The 22,287-nt window shown below is 40.2% G+C and overlaps 1 protein-coding gene across 2 annotated transcripts in view; it reads left to right on the top strand.

The window, feature by feature from the left end:
• Nucleotides 1–22,287, top strand: part of RAB31 (RAB31, member RAS oncogene family) — a 179,734-nt gene that overhangs the window by 145,478 nt on the left and 11,969 nt on the right. Inside the window, exons 6-7 of one of the 2 annotated variants that reach the window (XM_036244350.1) lie at nt 15,635–15,744; nt 17,888–18,355. In XM_036244350.1, coding sequence (XP_036100243.1) covers nt 15,635–15,744; nt 17,888–18,042 — 265 coding nt within the window. In that variant the 3' untranslated portion in view covers nt 18,043–18,355. Of the gene's footprint in view, nt 1–15,634; nt 15,745–17,887; nt 18,356–22,287 lie in introns of those variants that run through there. The other variant, XM_036244351.1, reaches the window with a different exon arrangement.

The following is a 22,287-nucleotide window of genomic DNA, read 5'->3' as shown; positions in this document are numbered from 1 at the left end:
ATTTTTCTCTAAATTAAACCATGAATTCACTGAGATTCCAAATTACCAAAATAACACTTTAAAAAAAGAGTTTTACAAAATGATCCTTAAATTCATCTAAAAAAATTAAACAAGCAAAAATAGTGTTGGAGGGACTAATCACTACAGATAGAGAAATATATTTGAATGATTTGGTAATAAAACAATATAGCATTGTTACAAAAATAGACGATCAATGAACAAAGTGGAGAACCAAGAAGTAGAGTGAAATACATAGGAAGATTTAGTATATCGATAAAGACAATATTTAAAATAAGCGTGAAAAAGGGATAATTTAATCAATCATGTAGGGGTTATTAGCTCATCATAGGGAAAAATAGATTCAAAATGAACAAGGATTTAAATGTAAAATAATGAATCCATAAAAGTTAGAGGAAGGAGATGAAATTTTAAAATAATCTTGAAATTGCAATGAACTGTTTAATCATAATACAAAACTCAGAAGTCAGAGAGGAAAATGATCAATAAGTCTCACTTATAAAAACTTTTGTGTGGAAAAAATATCACAAACAAGATTATGTACAAATGAGAAGCTGAAATGTGGAAACTATATTACAGAGGGCTATGTTCTTTCAGATGCAAAGAGCATTTTAAAAAAAGAATTCAAACAACCCAAACCAACGTGACAGGGAGCATACACAAGAATGCCACAGAACAAGAAATATTCATGGCTTATGAAAAATTGCTCACCGTCTTTGAATAAAAGTTGCTCAGAATTAATGTCAGGTTTTTCTTATGGAGAAAGGACTTTAAAATGTGATGCAATTTTACTTATGCATGATTTATGGAAATTAATGTATTTAACAAGTTGGCCGATATAGCCTGCATTCCCTTATTCTTCTATGGAATAGTAATGACTAGACTGGGAGCCTTCCTGGGCCTAGGAATGAAGGGGTTGAGTCAGATAAACTTATGAAAGGCCTTCAATCTCTGAGGTAGGTTGAGCCTCCTATTTATGTGTTTCCTCTATTTGCATCATTTCCTTAATCTCTTTGGCATTCTATAAGAAAATGGGGCCATGCCATCATCCTTGCTGATACAGCTTTGTAAAGAGACATTGATATAGCACTTAGTATGTGCCAGGTATTGTTTTGAGCTCGTTATATCGACTTAACATTTAAAATTGTTGTAAAGCATTCACCCCATCTGGGAGGATGAGGAGCATAAGACCTGAGGGAAGTGAACATTAAGGAGCTGTCTATTGAAGGAGAAAAGAATTTTACTTCTCTTAACAGCACACTGCCTTTCTCACATCAGCTACTTCCTAGGCTGTCCGTGAAAGATACTGAACTATAACCCATGGCTAGAGCATATCCTTCAGCACAGGTGGGCTCAGTGGAAGTCATCTGTCTCCGCTGACTTTAGAAGGAACCCATGGAACTGAAATTTCCTAGTGAATCCCTAGGAGGGATAAGGCATTATTCTACCCTAGCCTGCTGGTTGGATTCTTCTGCCTCACAGTTAGGGCTTCAGGAATGCCTCTTGCAATACCTGTCCTCTTCTCTCTCTCCATCAGTGGAGGAGGATCATGGAGGATTAAATAGCCCTGGAATTAGATTGAGTCAGCTGCCATGTTGCCAGGTTCCACCCATGAACAACAAAACAAGCACCCTTATTGGGCAGCACAGCTTGTTGAAAAGTCTGGGACCAACAAGAATGTTGTTTCCTGACCTCCTTATCCTGCCACGAGCCTCTGAGTGCTGTGGCCAGCTCCGTCTGTGCATCTAAGACACACAGCAGGCTGATGTGTGGACAGTGCCGAGACTCCTGGGTCTAGCAGGAGACTCCTCCTTTTATGTTGCTTGCACCCCTAGGCCTCCCTCCCAGCCCATTTGGAAGGGTGGGTAAGCCTCTTCTTCCAGGAGTTTTTCAGTTGACTTTCTCAGCACTCCCCATGTTTTCCCATGAGTCCGCATGGGGCTTCCTCTACCTGAATCCTCTTCTCTGCTGAAGGCAACTTGAGGGTGATTTTGTCATTCATCAGTTAGCAAATATTCATTGATTGCCTCCTAGGTGCCAGTGTTATGATCCCTGCACACTCGAACAAAAACCATGGTCCTGATATTAAGAAATCCACAGCCTAGCAAAATGCTCACAAGGATGACAGTATTATGTTTGAATATACACAGATGTTAAGGGCATAGAGGGAAGAGCATTTTCTCTGGAGGGAGGGAATGCTGGACTGAGCCCTCCAGGATTCCATGGGTGGAAGAGTGCCAAGAGAATGGGGAGGGGTGGATAGAGGGAAGAGCAGGTGCATGACCCAGAAACAGACGTTAGCACAGCAAGTTCCCAGAATGGCCACTTGCTTGGAATGGCTGTAGCTTCAAGGGTAAACAGGGGAATGAGACATGAAGCCTCGTCCTGCTGAGGCGTTGGGTTTTATCCTGAGGCAGTCGGAAGATATGGAAGAATTCTATTCATGTGAATACTTCATAGATTTGCAGTTTTGAAAGATCCCCATGGTGGGCATGTGGGTAGTGAATTTCAAGAGACTGGAGGACCAGCTAGAGAAGTATGTTTAGTTTTCGTTGTGGGGAGGCAGCATAAGTATCATGCTCAGAAACTGAGTTGACTTTGCCAGCAATTTATTTAGCACAGGTTTGCTATGGGAATTATAATAATTTCACAGGCCAGTTGCATACAGGATAATATCTTTTGAAAAGCTAAATAAAGAATAACATACTCCAAACAAATGACAGATTAATCATACTATTGTTTCAGGCAAGGGGAGATGCAGGAATAAAGTCCAGGGAGGCACTTGGGAGAGTCAGTGACCAATTGACTAGTTTTCAGATTTCTGGCTACTGGTGCAAAAGTAAAATTTTCCTGTTGCTAGAGCATTTTGCTAAGGAATGAAGATACTGATGTTGATAGGTAAGCTGATTTCTTCTAGAGTTGCTGCCTGGTCACCACTGGCTAGGAGGAGTACCTCACGAAGACAAGAGTGAATGCCCATCTCAAATAGGCCTTGGAAACTCTCTGTATTTGTAGTCTGAATGTCCCCTTGGCCATAGTTGCTTCTCCAGATATTCTTATTGATAAGAAGGGGCCCCTCAAGAGCTGGCTGCTGATCAACTACAATAGCTGCTTAATGACAACAAATGATGACATCCTGGTAAGACTTACTTTATTCATATAAAGCAACTTTTTTTTGGATCATAAACCAAGTGGGTTAAAAAAACTTCATTTAAGTCATAAGCAAGTGGATGTGAAATTATATTAACCCAATACACAACAAAGCAACTGCAGAAATCCGTGTAACAAATAAGAGGGCCTGAACTCAGGCTGAGTCAGGGTCAGTAGAGGGGAGGCTGCTGGGGAGGTTAAGCTTCATTTCCTAGCGTTGGGGTTGAGAGAGGGGAAACACTTGGGCACCTCCATGATTTCTTACTTGGTAAGTAAAAGGTTTATGGAAAGAGTGGCCAATCTGTGGGTAAAAGGCAGTTATCAGGCTGTGATCAGTTACAATTGTGAAGCACATTTGCTGTTCAGGTAGTGATGACAGGCTAGCTCAGAGGTAATGTCTAGATATAGAAGAGAAAGGCTAGTGTCTCCTGCCCTCTGACCTTGTTACCACAGGCCATGCACAGGTTAGTCCATAAAATGCTCTACTACAGTGTCCACTGTTTGAGGCAGTCACCCCTCCCTTGTCCTGACTCGTATTACTTTCATTCCACAGCATTCAGCTTGTGTTTATTTTATTGTTGACACTTTTACAAATGTCTCCCATTTCCTCCTCTTTGGCCATCTCCACCTAGCCCTTGCGCCCCATCCCCTGCTCTGGCCTTCACCACACTGTTGTCTGTGTCCATAGGCTGTGTGTGTATGTTTTTTGGCTAATCTCTTCACCTTCTTTTATCCAGTACCCCGCCTCCCTCCCTCTCCTCTGACCTCTGTCAGTCTTTTCCGTGTATCCATGCCCCTGGTTCTGTTTTGTTCATCAGTTTATTTTGTGCATCAGATTCCCCATATAAGTGAGATTACATGGTATTTATCTTTCTCTGTCTGGCTTATTTCACTTAGAATAATAACCTCCAGGTCCATCCATGCTGTCATAACGGGTAAGAGAGTTCTTTTTTCTTTTTTTTTCTTTTTTTGCAGCTGCATAGTATTCCAGTGTGTAAATTTACCACAGCTATTTTATCCACTCATCTACTGATGGACACTTGGGTTGTTTCCAAATCTTGGCTATTGTAAATAATGCTTTAATGAACATAGAGGTGCATATATTCTTTCTGTTTGGTGTTTTGGGATTCTTAGGATGTATTCTCAGAAGTGAGATCACTGGATCAAAAGGCAGTTCGATTTTTAATCTTTTGAGGAAACTCTATACTATTTTCCACAGTGTATTAACTACCTGTATTCCCACTAAGAGTGCACTAGGGTTCCCTTTTCTCTACAGCTTTGCCAGCACTTGTTTGTTGAGTTGTTGATGCTAGCCATTCTGGTAGGTGTGAGGTGATACTTCATTGTAGCTTTCTAATTCATTCTAATCATCTCTCTGATGATTAGAAACATTGAGCTTTTTTTTTTTTCATGTATCTATTGGCCATCTGTATGTCCTTTTTGGAGAAGTATCTATTCAGGTCCTCTGCCCATTTTTTGATTGGATTGTTTCTCTTCCCAATGTTGAGTTAAGTTATTTATATATTTTGGAGATTAACCCCTTATTAGATGTGTCATTGGCCAATATGTTCTCCCATAGAGTGGGTTTCCTTTTCATTTGTTGATGATTTCTTTTGCTGTGCAGAGCTTTTTAGTTTGATGTAGTTCCATTTGTTTGTTTGTTTTTCTTTGTTTCTCTTGCTATGCAAGATGTTCAAGATTTTATTGCCTGTTTTCTTCTAGGATTTTATGGCATCACAACTTACATATCAGCCTTTTATCCATTTTTTAGTTTATTCTTGTGTATGGTGTAAGTTGGTGGTATAGTTCCAGTTTTCTGCATGTACCCATCCAATTTTCCCAGTACGATTTATTGAATGTTTTCATTCCATTTTATGCTCTTGCATCCTTTGTCAAATGTTAACTGACCATAAAGGCATGCATTGCTTTCTGAGCTCTCTGTTTTATTCCATTGATCTATATGCCTGTTCTTGTGCCAGTACCTAGCTGTTTTAATTGTAATGACTTTGTAGTATAATTTGATATTTGGTATTGTGATCCATCCAAAGCTGTTCTTCTTTCTTAAGATTGCTGAGGCTATTCGGGGTCTTTATTGGTTCTAAATACATTTTTGGAATATTTGTTTGAGATCTGTGAAATATGCCATTGGTATTTTAATAGGAATTGTGTTGAATCTATAGATTGCTTTTGGTAGTATGGACATTTTAATGATGTTAATTCTTCCAGTTCATGAACATGTTGTGTGCTTCCGCTTGTTTGTATCTTGCTCTTTCTTTTTTCAATGTCCTGTAATGGTAAATGTGATTGTTTTCTTAGCTTCTCTTCCTGATAGTTCATTATTGGTGTATAAAAAATGCCATCAATTTCTGGATTTTAATTTTGTATTCTGCTACTTTGCTCTATTTATTAAATCTAGTTGTTTTGGAGGAGTCATTAGGGTTTTCTATGTATAGTATCATGTCATCTGTAAATAATAACAGTTTTACTTCCTTCTTTCTAATTTGGATGTCTTGTATTTTGTCTTCTTATCTGATTACTGTAGTTAGCTAATACTTCCAGTTCTGTGTTGAATAAGAGTGGTAAAAGCAGACATCCTGTCATGTTCCTGTTCTTAAGGGAAATGCTTTTGGTTTTTGCCCATTGAGTATGATGTTGGCTGTGGGTTTTTCGTATATGGACTTTATTGTATTAAGGTATGATCCCCCCCATTCCCACTTTGTTGAGAGTTTTTATCAAAAATGGGTGCTGAATTTTATCAAATGCTTTTCTGCATCTATTGATATGATCAAGTGATTTTTATCTTTCATTTTGTTTTTATGTGATATATCACATTTATTGATGTGTAAATATTGTACCAACCTTGCATCCCCGGAATAAATCTCACTTAGTCATGGTGTATGATCTTTTTATTGTATTACTGGATCCAATTTGCTAATATTTTGTTGAGGATTTTAGCATTTATGTTCATCAGGGAAATTGGTCTACAGTATTCTTTCTTTGTAGTATCTTTATATGGTATTGGAATTAGGATAATGATGGCCTGAAAAAAGAGCTTGGAAGTCCTCCCTCCTCTTGAATTCTTTAGAATAGTTTGAGAAGGATTGGTGTTAGTTCTTTTCGAATGTTTATTAAAATTCACCTGTGAAGCCATCTGGTCCAAGACTTTTATTTGCTGGGAGTTTTTTATTACTGCTTCGATTTCATTAGTTGTTATGGATCTGGTCAGGTTTTCTGATTCATCCTGATTCAGTTTTGGAAGATTGTATGTTTCTAGGAATTTGTCCATTTTGCTCAGGTTGTCTAATTAGTTGACATATAGTTGTTCATAGTATTTTCTCACAGTACAATTCTTTGTATTTCTATGATGTCAGTTGTTATTTAACCTCTTTCATTTCCTCTCTCTTTGTTCTTCATGAGTCTGGCTAAAGTAAAGATTCACCAACCTTGTTTATCTTTTCAAAAAACAAACTCTTGGTTTTATTGATCTTTTGTATTGTTTTTTAAATCTCTATGTCATTTATTTCTGTGATCTTTATTATTTCCTTCCTTCTACTTCCTGTGGGCTTTTCTTATTCTCTTTCTAGTTCTTTTAGGTGTATGGTTAGATCATTTATCTGAGATTTTTCTTGTTGCTTGAGATAGGCCTGTAATGCTATGCATTTCCCTCTCAAGACTGCTTTCACTGTGTCCCATAGGTTTTGGGTTGTGTGTTAATTTTCATTTGTTTCCAGGAAGTTTTTTATTTCTTTCTTGATCTCATTGGTAACCTATTCATTGTTTAATAACCTGCTATTTAGCCTCCATGTGTTTGACTGTTTTCGAGTATTTTTATTGACTGTTTTTGAGTATTTTTATTGTAGTTGATTTCTGTTTTCATGCCATTGTGATCTGAGAAGATGCTTGGTATGATTTCAACCTTCCTGAACTTGTGAAGACTTATTTTGTGTCCTAACATGTGGTCCATCTTTGAGAATGTTCTACGTGCACTTGATAAAAATGTATATTCTGCTTTTGGATGAAATGTTCTGTAAATATCAATTAAATCTTTCTCATCTCATTTGTCATTTAGTGTCACTGTTTCCTTGTTGATTTTTTGTCTGAAAGATCTATCCAGTGATATCAGTGGGGTGTTGAAGTCCCCTACTATGAATGTATTGCTGTTGATCTCTCCCTTAAAGTCCACCAAGAGTTTTTTTATATATATATATATTTATGTGCTCCTGTATTGGGTGCATATATGTTTATCAGGGTTATAGCCTCTTTTTAGTATTATGTAGTGACCTCCTTTGTCTCTTGATAGGGCCTTTGTTTTGAAGTCTATTTTATCAGGTATCAGTATTGCTACTCCAGCTTTTTTTGTTTGTTTGTTCCATTTGCATGGAATACTTTTTCCATCCCTTCACTTTCAGCTGGTGTGAATCTTTTGTTCTGAGATGGTTCTCTGGTGGATAGCATATATATGGGTCATGCTTTCTTACTCATTCAATTACCTATGTCTTTTGATTGGAGCATTTAATTCATTTACATTTAAGGTTATTATTGATAGGTACTTATTTATTGCCATTTTTTTCTTTTTCTATACCTATATTCCTCTTTTATCTCTATTTCTTCCTCTTATTACAGCAGTCCCTTTAGCATTTCTTGCAATTCTGGTTTGGTGGTAATGAACTCATTTAGCCTTTTTTTTTTTTTTTTGGTCTGGGAAGTTCTTTATTTCACCTTCAATTTTAAATGATAGCCTTGCTGAATAGAGTAGTCTTGGATGGGGGTCCTTGCTTTTCATTACTTTTATACTTCATGTCATTACCTTCTGGCCTGTAATGTTTTTGTTGAGAAATCAGCTGCCAGCCTTATGGGAACTCCCTCATAGGTAAGTAACTGTCTCTTTCTTGCTGTTATTGATATTATCTCTTTGTCTTTAAGCTTTGCCACGTTAATTATGATGTGTCTTGGTGTGAGTCTCTTTGGGATCATCTTGATTGTGACTCTCTGCTTCATGAACTCGTGTGACTCTTTCTTTTACCTAGTTTGGGAAGTTTTCTGTCATTATTTCTTCAAAGAGGTTTTCATTTTCCTTGTTCATTTTCTTCTCCCTGTCGGGCCCCTATGATGCAGTGTTATTACATTTCACATTGTCTCAAAGTTCCCTTAAACTATCATCATTCCTCTTAATTCTTTTTTTCTCTTTGTTGCTCTGATTGGATCTTTTCTTCTACCTTTTCTTCCAAATCACTGGTTTGATCCTCTGCTTCATCCAACCTACTATTTATTCCTTTCAGTGTATTCTTTATTTCAGATATGGTATTCTTCATTTCCAGTTGGTTATTTTTGATGATTTCTATGCCCGTTTTCATGCTGTTGAGCATCTTTATAACCATTTCTTTGAACTGCGTTTCTGATAAATTGCTTGCCTTCATTTCATTTAGCTCTTTTTCTGGAGGTTCCTTCTGTTCTTTCATTTGAGGACCAGTTTGTCTCCCCATTTTGGCTGACTCTTTGTGTTTGTTTCTGTGTTAGATAGAACTTCTATGACTCCCAGTCTTGGTGGGATGGCCTTCTCTATTAGCTGTCCTGTAGGACCCTGTGGTACAGTCTCCTTGGTCTCCTGAGTGCTCTAGGAATGTCTCTTGTGTGCATTATGTAGTCCTGCCTGTTTTAATACGGTCTTGATTGCTGTTGTCCCATTCATGTGTGATAGATTCTCAGGTTGGTTAACTGTGAGGCTCAGTCCCGACTACATCATGCAAACTGTTGTGCAGGTGCTGACAGAACAAAACAAAACAAAACAATAAAACCCAACAACAACAACAACAAAAAAGATAAAAAAAAGAATAATAAAAGACAAGAGGCAAAAAGAATAAGAGAAGAGCCCTGGCCGGTTTGGCTCAGCAATTAGAGCATCAGCCTGCGGACCAGAGAGTCCTGGGTTCGGTTCCCAATGGGGGTATGTGCCTCAGTTGCAGTTTGTCCCCGGTCCCGGTATGGGTTGTGTGGGTGGTAACCACTCGGTGTGTCTCTCTCACATCAATGTTTCTCTCTCTCTCTCTCTCTCTTCCTCCCGCTCTATCTGAAGATAAATGCAAAAAAAGAAAAAAAGGATGAGAATAAAAAAGGAAAAGAAAAAATATGAAAGGAAAGAAGAAAGAAAAAATAAGATAAATTAAAAATAAATAAAGAATGAGAAAAGAAAAATGGGGAAAAGAGGAAAGAGTAAATAAGAAATATTAAATAAAAAAAAGAAAAGAACAGAAAAAAAATGAAGTAGAAAAGAATGAAAAAAGTGAAAAAAATAGAGTTAGCCTCAGCAGACTTTAGTGCCTGCTACAATCATGGATGTCATGCTGTTTGTGAAGCTTGTTAGATTCTGCTTCAATGTTGTCTGAAGCTGGCTACTTGGTGTGACAGTTCCCGGCCTCCTGGAGGTTCTCTGGTACATGCCAATGTCAGATGCTGTCCCTCCCTGGCCCTTAGCAATCTGTCCAAAGCTGGGCAGGGTGAAGCCCTGAGCAGTGGGGGCAGGTGGGTCTCGAGCCCAGAAGTTGGCTCTGCCTTGAGTCTCACACTTTGAATGTTCCCACTCTGAGCTGCTCTCCTTTCCTCCATGGACTGTGCTTAGTGGGGATATCTGGGACTTGGATGGGGTGATTCAAACAGTATCCCACTGGGAGTGGTGCCTGCAACCTGCAGGATGGGGACAGGCTGCTCGAGCTGAACTCACAGGGGAGCTCAGATCTGCTTCCCAGCAAAGCAGCCTCAGAGACCAGCACTCTCACATGTCTGACTCCCTGGACAAAAGCCCCTATGGGAGACACAGTCCCAAAAACCAGCTCTGCATGGCTCCCACCCTACCCCAAACCAAGCAGGAGTGGGCCAAAATCAGACCCACTCACCACTCGGATCTCTCCACTTGGTGGGCACAGCAGGGCGGGACCAAAACTACCCCCATGCTCTCTCCCACTGCTTTTCTTTCACCCTCTTTTGGGAGCTGATCATAGTCTGTCTGACCCTCCAATGTCAGCATACCCAGGGTTTCTTTCTTGACTATCTGAAGTCCTCAAAGCAGTGGGGACTGGCCAGCTGCAGGGAGGCCAGTGGTCAGGATGGAGCGTGGGATTCGGGGCCAGGATTGGATTCCCTCTGGAACCAATAGGAGACACAAAGGGCAGAAGTGGGGAAGGTGGAGGTGGTGGGGCGCAGGGAGCAGGTCAAGACTCCCTTACCAAGGAGGCACTGACTTCTGGGACCAGTAGAAGAGTCCAGAGTCAGGGGTCAGGGTCAAGAGCTGAGTGATGGGGGAGTAGGAAAAATGGGTAGTGTTAGCTCTGAGCACCCCCCTACCATCTCGCAGCAGTTGCCGAGTCCAGTCAAGTCTGGCAGTTGGTTAATTTGGGCATTCGGATGGTGGAAGTCACAATATCCCTCCTCCTAGGAGCATGGGGCCTAAGCCTCACACAGGGACCCCCAATCCAGAGCAGCAGAGATGGGAAGGGGAACCCACATAGCATCAGGCAGTGGGAATCAGTGGGGATTCTGTGCACCTGGGAGACTCAGATTACACCATCCCAGAGAAGGAGCTCTCCTATTGTTACAACACTAGCCTGGGAAGTTTGCTCCAGTCTGTGACTGCTGGAGAGGCCACTCAGCCATGCTCAGGTCTGGTACACCAAGAAGTGACTTTGAGGGGCCTTCTGTTCTCTGGAGGGCCTTTGGGCAGACAGCTGGTCAGTGACTAAACTGTGTGGCTTGAGAAAGACGATGGGTCTCTCCACCTTGAGCGCACGGACAGCACCCCTTCCCCTACCTGTTGAACTACAGAGAGTAGAAATCCAAGTTTACTTTTCCTGACTAGTTTACAGGAACTATTCAGGATGATTTCTGGGAGTCCTGAAGTTCTATACATAGTTTAGTCTACAAAGTCTAAAAATAGTCTTTTTCATCAAAATTGACTGTGTATTTATACCTTGGCAGGTTTCAGTTTACCCGTTTCAATGCCTACCACAGTGTCCAGCATATATCAGACACTTAATAAATAGCTGTTGAAAAGAAAATGAATGAAGTCAATGGATGCCATACTCTCATGTCGTAATAATTACAGAAGGCCAGTGATGGCAACCGTCCAGCTTCATGGGTCTGTGCAGTGGGCCTCTCCTGAAAAGCAGCTGGAGGACTTCCCAGATCACTATTTTACATATCTGAGTGAGGCTCCAAGGAATTTTACATTCTCGCCTTTCTTTTTTTAAAAAATGTTTTTATTGATTTTTTTTTTAGAGCGAGAGGAAGGGAGAGAGAGAAACATTGATGTAAGAAACACCAATTGGTGCCTCCTGCATGTTCCCTACTGGGATTGAACGTGCAACCCCAGGCATGTGCCCTGACCAGGAATCAAACTGGGACCTTTCAGTCTATGGGACAATGCTCAATCCACCGAGCCACACTGGCTGGGCCGTTCTCACCTTTCTAAGGGTCTTCTTTCAGCTTGTAGTTGCACAGTTTGTTCCAACAACAATTTTCTGATACCACTGGGTATCCTGCAATTCAATTAAATTCTGACACTAACTACCCTAAATTAGCACAAACCCCACAAATTAAGGACTCCGTCCCACAAGACTGCCCCCCACTTTAGATGCCAGCTGCAATTCTTGAGAACCCTGAAGTTACCCTCACTGTTCTGACCAACTACAAAGTTGGGGGGTTCCTATGCCAATAGACTTGTGATTACAGTTTTCCTGTAAAGGATACAACTCAGAGCACCTAACTACACACTTACGATTAGTGCACATTATGTTTGTATTAGGTATGTTATTCATTGAAAAATAATACTTTCTCTAAGGGCCTTTTTTGTGTGTGCAATTTTTGTAGAATTAAGGAAAATTATCTAGATTATCAAGGGTTAAGGAATAATGAAGCAGTAAGAATTAACTTCCCTTTGAATAAATTTGACTGTAAAGAGAAGGAGAAAATTAAAGAATTAATAAAGATATCAGGCCCTGGCCAGTTTGGCTCAGCGGTTAGAGCGTCGGCCTGCAGTCCAGGGAGACCCGGGTTCGGTTCCTGCTAAGGGCACGTACCTTGGTTGCAGTTTGTCCCCGGCCCTGGTTGTGTAGTGCGGGTGGCAGGCACTCCATGTGTCCCTTTCACATTGATGTTTCTCTTTCTCTCTCCCCCTCCTGCTCTGTCTGAACAAAAAATGGAAAAATGTCCTTGGGTAAGGATAGAAAAAAATATATTAATAATAATAAAAATAAAGATATCAGCAAGTTAAAAAAAAAAAAAAAGGAGAAGTACGTAGCTCAGAGTCAGCCAGATGGAAGAGATTCATAAGACAAGGTATGTGGGCAGGGCGTAGAGCTTCCATGCCTTGCTGGGCCTGCTGCCTTTCTAGCACCTTCACCAATCTGAAGTTCTCCAAGCCCTGTGTTTAAATTAAGAGTGTTTATTCAAACTTCGTTAGTTAGTCATGCATGATGGATTAAATCTCCAGCCCCACCCCATTTTCCCAAAGGTTGGGGAGTGGGGCTGAAAGTTCTAACCCTCTAATCTTGTGATTGTTTCCTCAGGTGACCAGCCCCCATCCTGAAGCTATCTAGGAACCCCTCCCTATCAGAAACTCAGTCTGGTCTAATCAGGCTCTTGATGAATAACAGAAGACACATCTATAACTCAGGAAACTCCAAGAGCCAGGGACCAAGACCACATACATATTTCTTATTATACCATAGTAGTGGAAACATATTTTGGCAGATGACAGTGGCTGGTCCTTCTAATCTCAGTTCCTATAGAGGGACTTACACTGGCCCTCTAGACTCTTAGAGTAAGAACTTGTTCTTCAGTAGGATAGGATATACCCCTACCCTGCCTCTACCCCCAACTCCAGCAGATTACAATTTGAGGAGATATATATTTATTCTTACTTGAGGACAACTTTCCATTTTTTTGTTCAGATAGAGTGGGAGGGAGAGAGAAGGAGAGAGAGAAAGATAAACATTTATGTGAAAGGGACACATCGAGTGGCTGCCTCCCACACGGCCCTGACCCAACCAGGGCTGGGGACAAACTGCAACTGAGTACATGTTCTTATCAGGAGCCGAACCCGGGTCTTTCTGGACCGCAGGCCGACGCTCTACCTCTGAGCCAAACCGGCCAGGGCAACTTGAGGATATTTTGAGCCCACATATTCCTTGTCTATAAAGATTGAAAGAATGGCCTTTGGATATGGATGGCAGCTGGGTGGTTGTGTTGACAAGGCCTGACAGGAGTAAAGTAGGCAGAGCCAGAGGCCTTGGGTTCAACCCTGCCTCCACCCCCAATTCACTCTGTCATTAATCTAACAAGACCCATTTCTAAATGTGGGAGAAGCTCGAGAACATGCTTTTCTTAACTTTCCATTTCAAGGTCCAGCATTGTAGACTGTGAGATAATTAGCCCATCTGGCTTCCCAGCATGGATTGTGTTGCAAGTGACTTTGTTTTCACCTTAATCCTGGCAAAACCTCTTCTACTCCTCTTTGTCCCACAAAGGAACTGATGAGAGGGGAGCTAAGGAAGTGTTTCACTGTACATGTAACCTTCTCTCACCTCTGCCGTGTCCTTGATCACCAGGTGCCCCAACCCCCAGGCGGAGATGGGTAGGCCACAACATGTTTTATCTGTCCCACACTTGGACAGAGATGAGCACCACCCTTCTATCTGTGGTTTGACAAAGACTGCCAAGAAGAAATTTAAAAATGGGATAACATGTCAAACTGAACATTGAAAAGTTCTTTTCTGGAATGTTCCAAATGTAAAATTCATTGCCACCAAAAAACTTAAGATTTTAAAAATACCTGTGAGAGGCCTGGGGCTTGTCTGTGAGAAATAATATAGAGGGCAGATTCAGCAGCATAATTTTTCCCAGTATGTCTTTGGTAAGAAAGATTATGAAATACAGATTTCAGCCGTCTTTATTTAATATGGTGGGCTCTAGTGAGGCCCTTTTCCAGCAAGTACCTGAAAAGTTCTCCTCTCGTATGATTTGGGATAGTAAAGAATTTAAATGCCAAAGTAGAATTTTCCCAGTAGCTTTATAAACGAATTGTAACCATTTCTGAGGAATTTGGAGAGGGTGGAGGAAAGGGAAGGCAATAGGAAGATATGGAAAGTTCCTTCACACCCCCTCCCAGTTTTGATTTTTCGTTTTCCCTTTTTCTTTTCCTGTAGCCCTGCCAGTCCAGCCTTGTGTTCTCTCTTGTCTTATAGCATTAGAGGAGCTTCCAAATTCTACTCCTCACTGCCCCACTCTAGTCCATTTTGTGCACTGTGTTTTCCTAGAATGTGGAGCTTTCTAGCGGACCCCGTTGCTGTTCTTCATTGGCCACTGGGTACTTTCCTGCCCATCTGCCCCAATTCCTGCCGGACTCTCAGACACCATATCATTCATTTGTAAATCCACCATTACACCCAAGACAGGGTTGGGTGCCGATCAACTTTCAACAAACAGTCCCTGGGGATGAGGGCACCCCTCAACGTGTGCCTTTGTCACACAGATAGTTCTCATCTGTGTCCTCCCTGCTTTGCATGGCCACATTTCAGGTGACCTCTTCCATTTTATCTTCTTCAGTTCCACTAATCAAAATGCATAATTTTCAACACCTCTACTGCTTATCTTAATATTACAGATGTTACAGTGTTGTGGACTAGAGTGACTGTGAATGTGTTGGCTTTTGCTCTCAAATGTAGATTTTAGAAGGCAAGGACTAGTGTTTTCTCTAGTGCCTACAAAAAGGACTGGCATACCACAGCTGTTCATTGAACATGTGTTTAATAAATGAATAAACTTCTGCAGAATAGAAACTGTGATTTTTTTAAACTTTGGATTCACCACAGTATCTTTATATGAAAAGTAGATCAATAAATGTCTATTTAGAGTATTCATTTAAATAAAATTCGTGCATTAAAACCTTAGCAGGAACAGCTCTTTAAAGGTCAAAGTCCAAAGATGCTATACTGCATTGTAGCTATTGGAGCTATAACATTTTCATCTCCAAACTTTAAAATCATGTCATGTATTTTCTCTGATTAGTGAAAAATGATATAATAGTCTTATAGAAACATGTGCACACATGAGCATACACACATTCTAAAAAAATATTGAGTCATTATTATGGGGGAAATATTTGAAATCAACCCTACCTCAGAAAACTGGAATGCATTCATAGTGATTTTTCCCACTGTTCTGGAATTCTTTACTTCTGTGGGACTGGACAGCATGTTATATGCACATCTTGTCTCCATGGATGCCAGAGATTAGCGTTTAAACTTTAAAAAGTCTCATTCATACTAGGTTTTTAATATTTGCTGAACAATGGAGTTGATATTCTCCAGGAAAGTAAAGGAGCTGTTTCCACATGAGTTCTTTGTTTGGTCTGTTGGGGTTATTTATATTCTACAAAAGATCATTTATTTCTCTCTGGGTTTCACCTCTTTTCCAGGGAGGTTCCCCTGAAGGATGCGAAGGAATATGCTGAATCCATAGGTGCCATTGTGGTTGAAACAAGTGCAAAAAATGCTATTAATATTGAAGAACTCTTTCAAGGAATCAGTAAGTACCTGAAGTCGTGTTTTTAGTTTAGCTTACATTTTTTATGCCTCTGAGAGTCAAAGGATGAAATCATAGAGCTCTAAAGTAGAGCTTTTTCCTCTGTGTGAATTTATTTGATGATGTGGATATAAAACCTACAAGCATGCACTTGTCAATGCCAACCTATATTGTGTCTCCCAATTCTAAATTTACATAATTCTGTTCTTTATCCTGGTAATTCTGTTTTATGAATCAAAATGAAGTAACTCTGTTGTGAAATAAAATTTACTTTCATTAAAAAATTTATGTATTCTATAGGAGGTTGAAAAATTAATTGTCCTTCTACCCATCTAAGAACTTCTGGCTGAACTAATCAAATTGACATGAGACAGATTAACAAGAGAAAACAACCAAATTTATTATGTATGTACTTATGGGGGCTTCATAAGAATATGGGCCCCCCAGACAGACTGGCAGTTGAGACTTATATGCTGTCTAGAGCTAAGGAGAAGGGGGTTAGGTGGGTTGTGGTTTGGGAGTTGAAAGGGGAGGAAAGTAATCTACATGGAGATGGAAAAGCAAATGTTTGGTAAACAAATGTTTGCTGGGCCATCCTAACAATAGGACACAAAGAAGGCTGATCAGATGGCCTTCCTGTGTTCCTTCCTGTCTGTCATGCTAGTTCATATTAAACTACTATAGTTATCTGAAATGATAGCTCCCTTTCTGGATTCTTTTAGGCAGTTAGGGAGAAGGTCAAAGATTTTTCCTCAGCCTTTCTTTTCTTAAAAATAACCAGCTTAAAATAATTAATATCTCAAAAGGCATGTTTGGGTGACAAACTTTGCTTTCTCTCATACACCGAGAGGAGGAGAAATAAAATAGATATTGAAGAGGTATAGAAAACTGAACTCACCCATTAAACTGAATGACTCCAGGAAAATGAAACAAAAGAACCTTTTGTACATTGTTTTGCTTGATTGCCAACAAAAATAGTGTCTTCTCACATGACATGAAATTGGGAATTGGATAGAAAGTCGATTTGTAAATATTTCCCTTATTTCTGATCAATTAACTAATAATTGATGGCTCCCTTCTTCATCTCCAGTTCTGGATAATATTATGCTTCCCTTTCCTTACACTGATTCCCCATGAATTATCTAAGGGCTGTTTCCCAGCTGATGGGCCAGGTTTCACATTTATAACTTCTCTGATAATGATGTTCTGTTCTGAGTACCCCCAGAGAGCTACCTGCTGGCAGCGATCTTGGAAAACTGTGTCCTGAGAGCGTAACTGGGGACTTTGCAAGAGGTATACGTGTTTAATGAGGTGCTGGGACTCAAAGTTGTTGGGTTACCTTAGGAAAAGTTGAACTCCTGAACAGTTGGCAGTGGTTCTCAAATATCTTGGCTCCAAACAGTTCCAGAAGGGAATTCCAGAAGAGAAGCTGATAGTTTGATCTCTCTGAGGTCATTGTTGGCCGTGCTCTCAAAGTCAGAGGGGCTGTTGCTTTCCAGAACAGACTTGATTTCCTTTTGACTGGTTTTGGTTCATTACTTCAGACTCTGAGAACCCACCGCAGGGAATATTTTGTTTGTTTCTTTTGGCTTGATGGATAATTCACTGGAGATGAGGAACCCTGACTGGGTTACTTGCATGATAGAAAAACGCACAAAAGAATGCAGCCCCCACCCTTTTTGTGCACTGGGTCTACACCAACTTCCCTTCCTGTCTCCTTCAGAAGGATTTATTTTCTTGCTGTTATTTCACACTCAACAGAATTGTGTTCTCCAAGATCACTGACCTGAGTGGTTGAACTCTGAAGTGCTAGGGCTGTAATTTTATGTTGGAAACCCCATATTCCCAGACTCCCGCTCCTTCCCGAAAATGGGCCGTGGGTGCAGTGCTCTGTGGTGAAAATACTGCTCAGCTGCCTTCTTCAGCTGTGTAACTCTGGGTGACATCTGACAGGATTGGCTTGAACTCATTCCATTAACCTCATATTTCCTGAGGTCAACGCATTCTTTTTGTGGTGGCATTTGGCTTTTCTGGTAGGTTAGGCTAATTGTGCAGCTATTAAATATTTTGTTTTTATTAATGCTTTTAATTAATGAAGCTCGATAGCTCCTGTTGACCGTGCCGTTCATACCTTTCCTTTGTGCAGCCCCTTGTGTTTTCTGGAGCTCTCCCCTCCACTCTGGCCCCCAGAAGGCGGGCAGTGCAGATGGCAGTGCTCGGCGGAGGAAGCGCAGCACTCTCTCCCTCAAATGCAACCTGAGATTTCTCCACGAGCTAGGAGACTTTCTGAGGTTTATGTAAGTTATTATTAAAATACCAAATGAAATAAGGACCTCAGAGAAAACAAACCTAAGCAGCAAGAAAGATATTTCTTTGAATGGTTCAGCCAGTGTAAATGCCTTCATGAATGTGAGGCCTATGGCTCAAAGGGATGGGGCTTTGACTAAGGAATTTCTGAGATCCTACTGGTCTGTTCATTTAAGAAAAAACAAGTGTCTTGTTTAAAGTACTGGGGAATTATGGCTTCAAATAATTAATTCCTGTAGAAGCTATAGAATACTGTATCACCTCATCTTCCATGTCAAATAAACAACTGTTTCTGTTTCATTATACTGTGGTTGTAAGTGCCTTTGCAAAGAAGCCTGTATATACATAGCCTCCAGCAAGATCTCTCTCCATAAATATACAGTAAGTGCTGGTGCCTTCCCAGCCTCTACTCTTTCAGGTGAATTTCTTCTGAATCAGGTGTCGTAGCCTAATTACAGGTTAATTTAAAACAGTACTAAGATTTGCACCTAAATATATTGCAGCAGACATTTTATTCATTTTCCTTTTTCCTGTTTCTACTTGTATTTTATGTGCTTCTTCCTGAGCTCAAAATAGAATGAGATATTGCTGACACCTATGCTCCCCAAAGCAATGTTCCAGAGACAAACGTGCCTGGGAGAAAAGATGCAATATAAAAACAAGAATGTGCAATGAGACTAAAAGCCCATTTAAAAAGGGGTGCTTAAGCAGAATTAGTTTATATTGATTTGAAAAAAGAGACAAATTTTCTCTTTTACATTCCTAAAATGTTCATAAAACAGAAATGAATCAACTGTGTTTTCTGAACATGAATTAATATATTTTCTAATCCAAAATTGTTATCTGTTTTCAAAGAATGAAGCTACCCTGGAAAGGATTTAGGTGCTGCCCTGTTTGCGGTGGTCAGTGCACAGTCTTGACATAATGTAGTGTCCCAAGATTGGCACCTTTTTCTAAATCATATTTTTGGACCTTTGCCCCACTGCCTGGGGCAAATACTCTTCCATTCACTTGCATCCAGTATTGCTCATTTTTTCTTTTTGGGTTTTTATATCTTTGAAGATTAAAGGTTTCCTCTTTGAGTTGAAATACAAGAAGAATTCTTGGCCAATAAATTATTGTACATTTGAGTTTTTAAATTGGTGTAGGAAAACACAAAGAATATTCTGTTGCTATTTACTTATTACAGTGTTAAAAAGCAAAAGCAAAAATCCTGGTGGGTCTTCCTTATGAAACTGCTCTTTCTGTAATCGTCACCTGAAAGACAGGGTAGAGCGCTCTATGTCAGCCTTTGCTTCTCAGCAGGCTTTGCCTTTATTCCCTCCTTCATGCATTAGCTCTCTTGTGTCCTATATGTGATACTCCTCCCTTTTTCCCTGCAAAACTTAATTCCTCAAGGTCCATTTCAGATCTCCCTTCATGAAGTCTTCATCTGCCCCAGCTTTCACCATGATTCCTGCCTTTAATTTGAGGTTACGTACTGTCTGCTGCATCATTTTGACATTGGAATGTATTTCTCTCTAAATTATTCTCCCACTGTTTCAGATATACTTCTATTCTTCTGGTGAGTCTGTAAGTTCTCTGGGGGCAGATATTAATTCCATCATATTTGCCATAAAGCTGAAAATAGTAAATAGGATAGTGCCAAATTCAGGGTTTTAAATTTGGACCTTCAGCCTCAGCTCATGATCTTCCAGGAAGTACTATTTCAGTGGGTACACTAGGACAAGTGAAGTGCAGTCAATTCTCTGTGGGGACTCAATTGCACAACAGCAGCCTATTGGACAAGTCTTAGTAATCTCTTTATTCATTTGTTCAACAAAAATATGCTGTGCTCTTTAATAGGTCAGGTTCCATGCAAGACACCAGGGACATCATGATGAATAAAATAAACTGACAGTCGAGTGGGGAGATAGGCTGTGGGCACGGGGTCAAGTAGGTATATAATCACACATTGTAGTAAATGCTACAAAGCAAAAGAAATAAGGACTGTGGGGATAGTGACAAGTGGGGACTTTAGATTGGGGGGGATCTCCCCAAGGAAATTATTTTAAGTTGGACCTGGAAAATGAGAAGAGAACAGTTGGGCCAAGAGCTCAGGAAGGGCTGTCAGGCTGAGTGAAAATGGTGAGCTGAGTTCCTGAGGCAGGAAGTGTACGCTGCATTTAAGGAGAGAGAGGAAGCTGCTAGGCTGCAGGGTGGGGCTCAGGGACCATGGTGGGAGATGAGCTTAGAGACTGAGGCAGATCCTCTCACAGCCTTGAAATCGGAAGAAGGGGGTAATATTCTGAATGGAACTGGAAGCTCCTCAAGTATTTTAAGCATGAATAATATCCAGTTTACACTGACAAAAAGATCACCATTGGAAAGTGTATTGGGAGGAGGAAAGCTTGGGAAAGACTCGCCCAATTAGGATGCTGTTGTAGTCATCTAGCAGAGGGATGGCTCGAACTAGGGTAGAAAGAAGTGGATGTGATTTCAGAAATTTTGAATCAATAGCACTGGGTATCTGGTTGGAAGTGGAAGAGGAAGCGAGTGATACTGAGATGCGCTCCCAAGGTACCTATCCTGGAATGAGGAAGCTTGGCACGGGAGCAAGTTCTCTTGGGGCTCGATTGGATGCGTGCCTGGAAGAATGGAGTCTGGAGTGTGAGGAGCACAAGTTTTGGTTTTAATTACTCAACTCAAATAACTTTTTAGAAACAAAAACAAAAAAACCTCTCCCTGGGGGCTAAAAGAGGTGGGGCTGCCGGCTCACCAGAAAAATATCTGGATTGGGGTGGGGCCTCGGCCAGATAGCTGTTTTGCTCCAGCGAATTTAAATGCTGACTGTAGAGAAGAGAATGCCAGAATTTCTCCTGAAAAATCACACCTGGAGACATTGTAGACCTTAAACTAGGTTTGTTGTTTTTTATTGTTAGTCTGAGAACAGGATGATAAATATATTTGTTTATTAAAGTGAATATAATTAGAGGCATAAGCTTATTGATTTGGAAAAATTGCAATAGGATGTTAATATGAAAGAGGGGAGTGCAGACTCATGGGCAGTAATATGTCTTGTTCTGTAGCCACTTGTTGCAGTGTTAGCTTTTTTTTTTTTTAATCCTCACCCGAGGACATTTTTCCATTTTTTGTTCAGGTAGAGTGGGAGGCAGAGAGAGGAACGGAGAGAGAGAGAGGAACATCGATGTGAAAGGGACACATCGAGTGGCTGCCACCCACATGACCAACCAGGGCCGGGGACAAACTGCAACTGAGGCACATGCCCTTAGCGGGAACCGAACCCGGGTCTCTCTGGACCGCAGGCTGACGCTTTAACCGCTGAGCCAAACTGGCCAGGGCAGTGTTAGCTATTTTAAGTCCATTTATGTTACTTTTGGTCTGGAGCAGGTTAAATAAATTTAAAAACAAAACAAAACCTTTGCTAATTTTATAATAGTACAGCAAGTTGTCAAATAATGGTAAATAAAATTTAGCCATTAAGGAACAAGGAAATGACAAAGACAGAGCCTTTCCACCAAAAAAGTTAATGTAGCAAATGCAATAATAAGAGATGTCTGGGAAATAATATAGCTTCAGAATATGGGCAAACTAGATATCAAAAGCCCTAAATATGCATTATCTCTTATCCCAGTGATTTTAAAAAAGAAATTGATCAGGCATACAAAATGTAATAGTAACAATTATTAACATATAGCAAGCTCTTACTCTGTGCCATTGTTGCTTAAATATATATTAACTCATTAATGCATAATTTTCCATATGAAATAGACATTGCTATTCGTCCTTAGTTTACATAGGCAGAAATTGGGTCATTGGAAGTTTGTAACTTCCTCTAGGTCAAATAGGCAAATAAGTGAGAGGGCCCTTATTAGAAGGTAGGCAGTTGGGCCCACGCTTTCAGCTCTAGTCTATATCACTTCTTATTGCAAACAGTGGTTTAAATGGTAACATTATTCATTATGGTGAAAAACAGGAAATGACTAAAAACCGTCCAAAAGTTGGGAAATGTTTTTTTTTTAAATCCCGGTACACTAATATAAACTAGTGATTAAAATGATTATATAAATCTGTATTTACTGGCATAAAAAGATAAATTGTTGAGTGTGAAACAAATTACAGAGTGGTTTGTATTATATCCTGATTTCATAAATTATGAACCATATAATATATAATAGTAAATAATATATTCTTCTGGGTAAAGATTGGAAAAATATATGCACATTAAAATGTTAACAA

This window comes from Molossus molossus, unplaced genomic scaffold, assembly GCF_014108415.1.
Source record: "Molossus molossus isolate mMolMol1 unplaced genomic scaffold, mMolMol1.p scaffold_m16_p_6, whole genome shotgun sequence".
Classification (NCBI taxonomy): Eukaryota; Metazoa; Chordata; class Mammalia; order Chiroptera; family Molossidae; genus Molossus; species Molossus molossus.
Note: the sequence above shows the minus strand (reverse complement) of the source record. Positions and strands in the feature narration are given on the sequence as shown.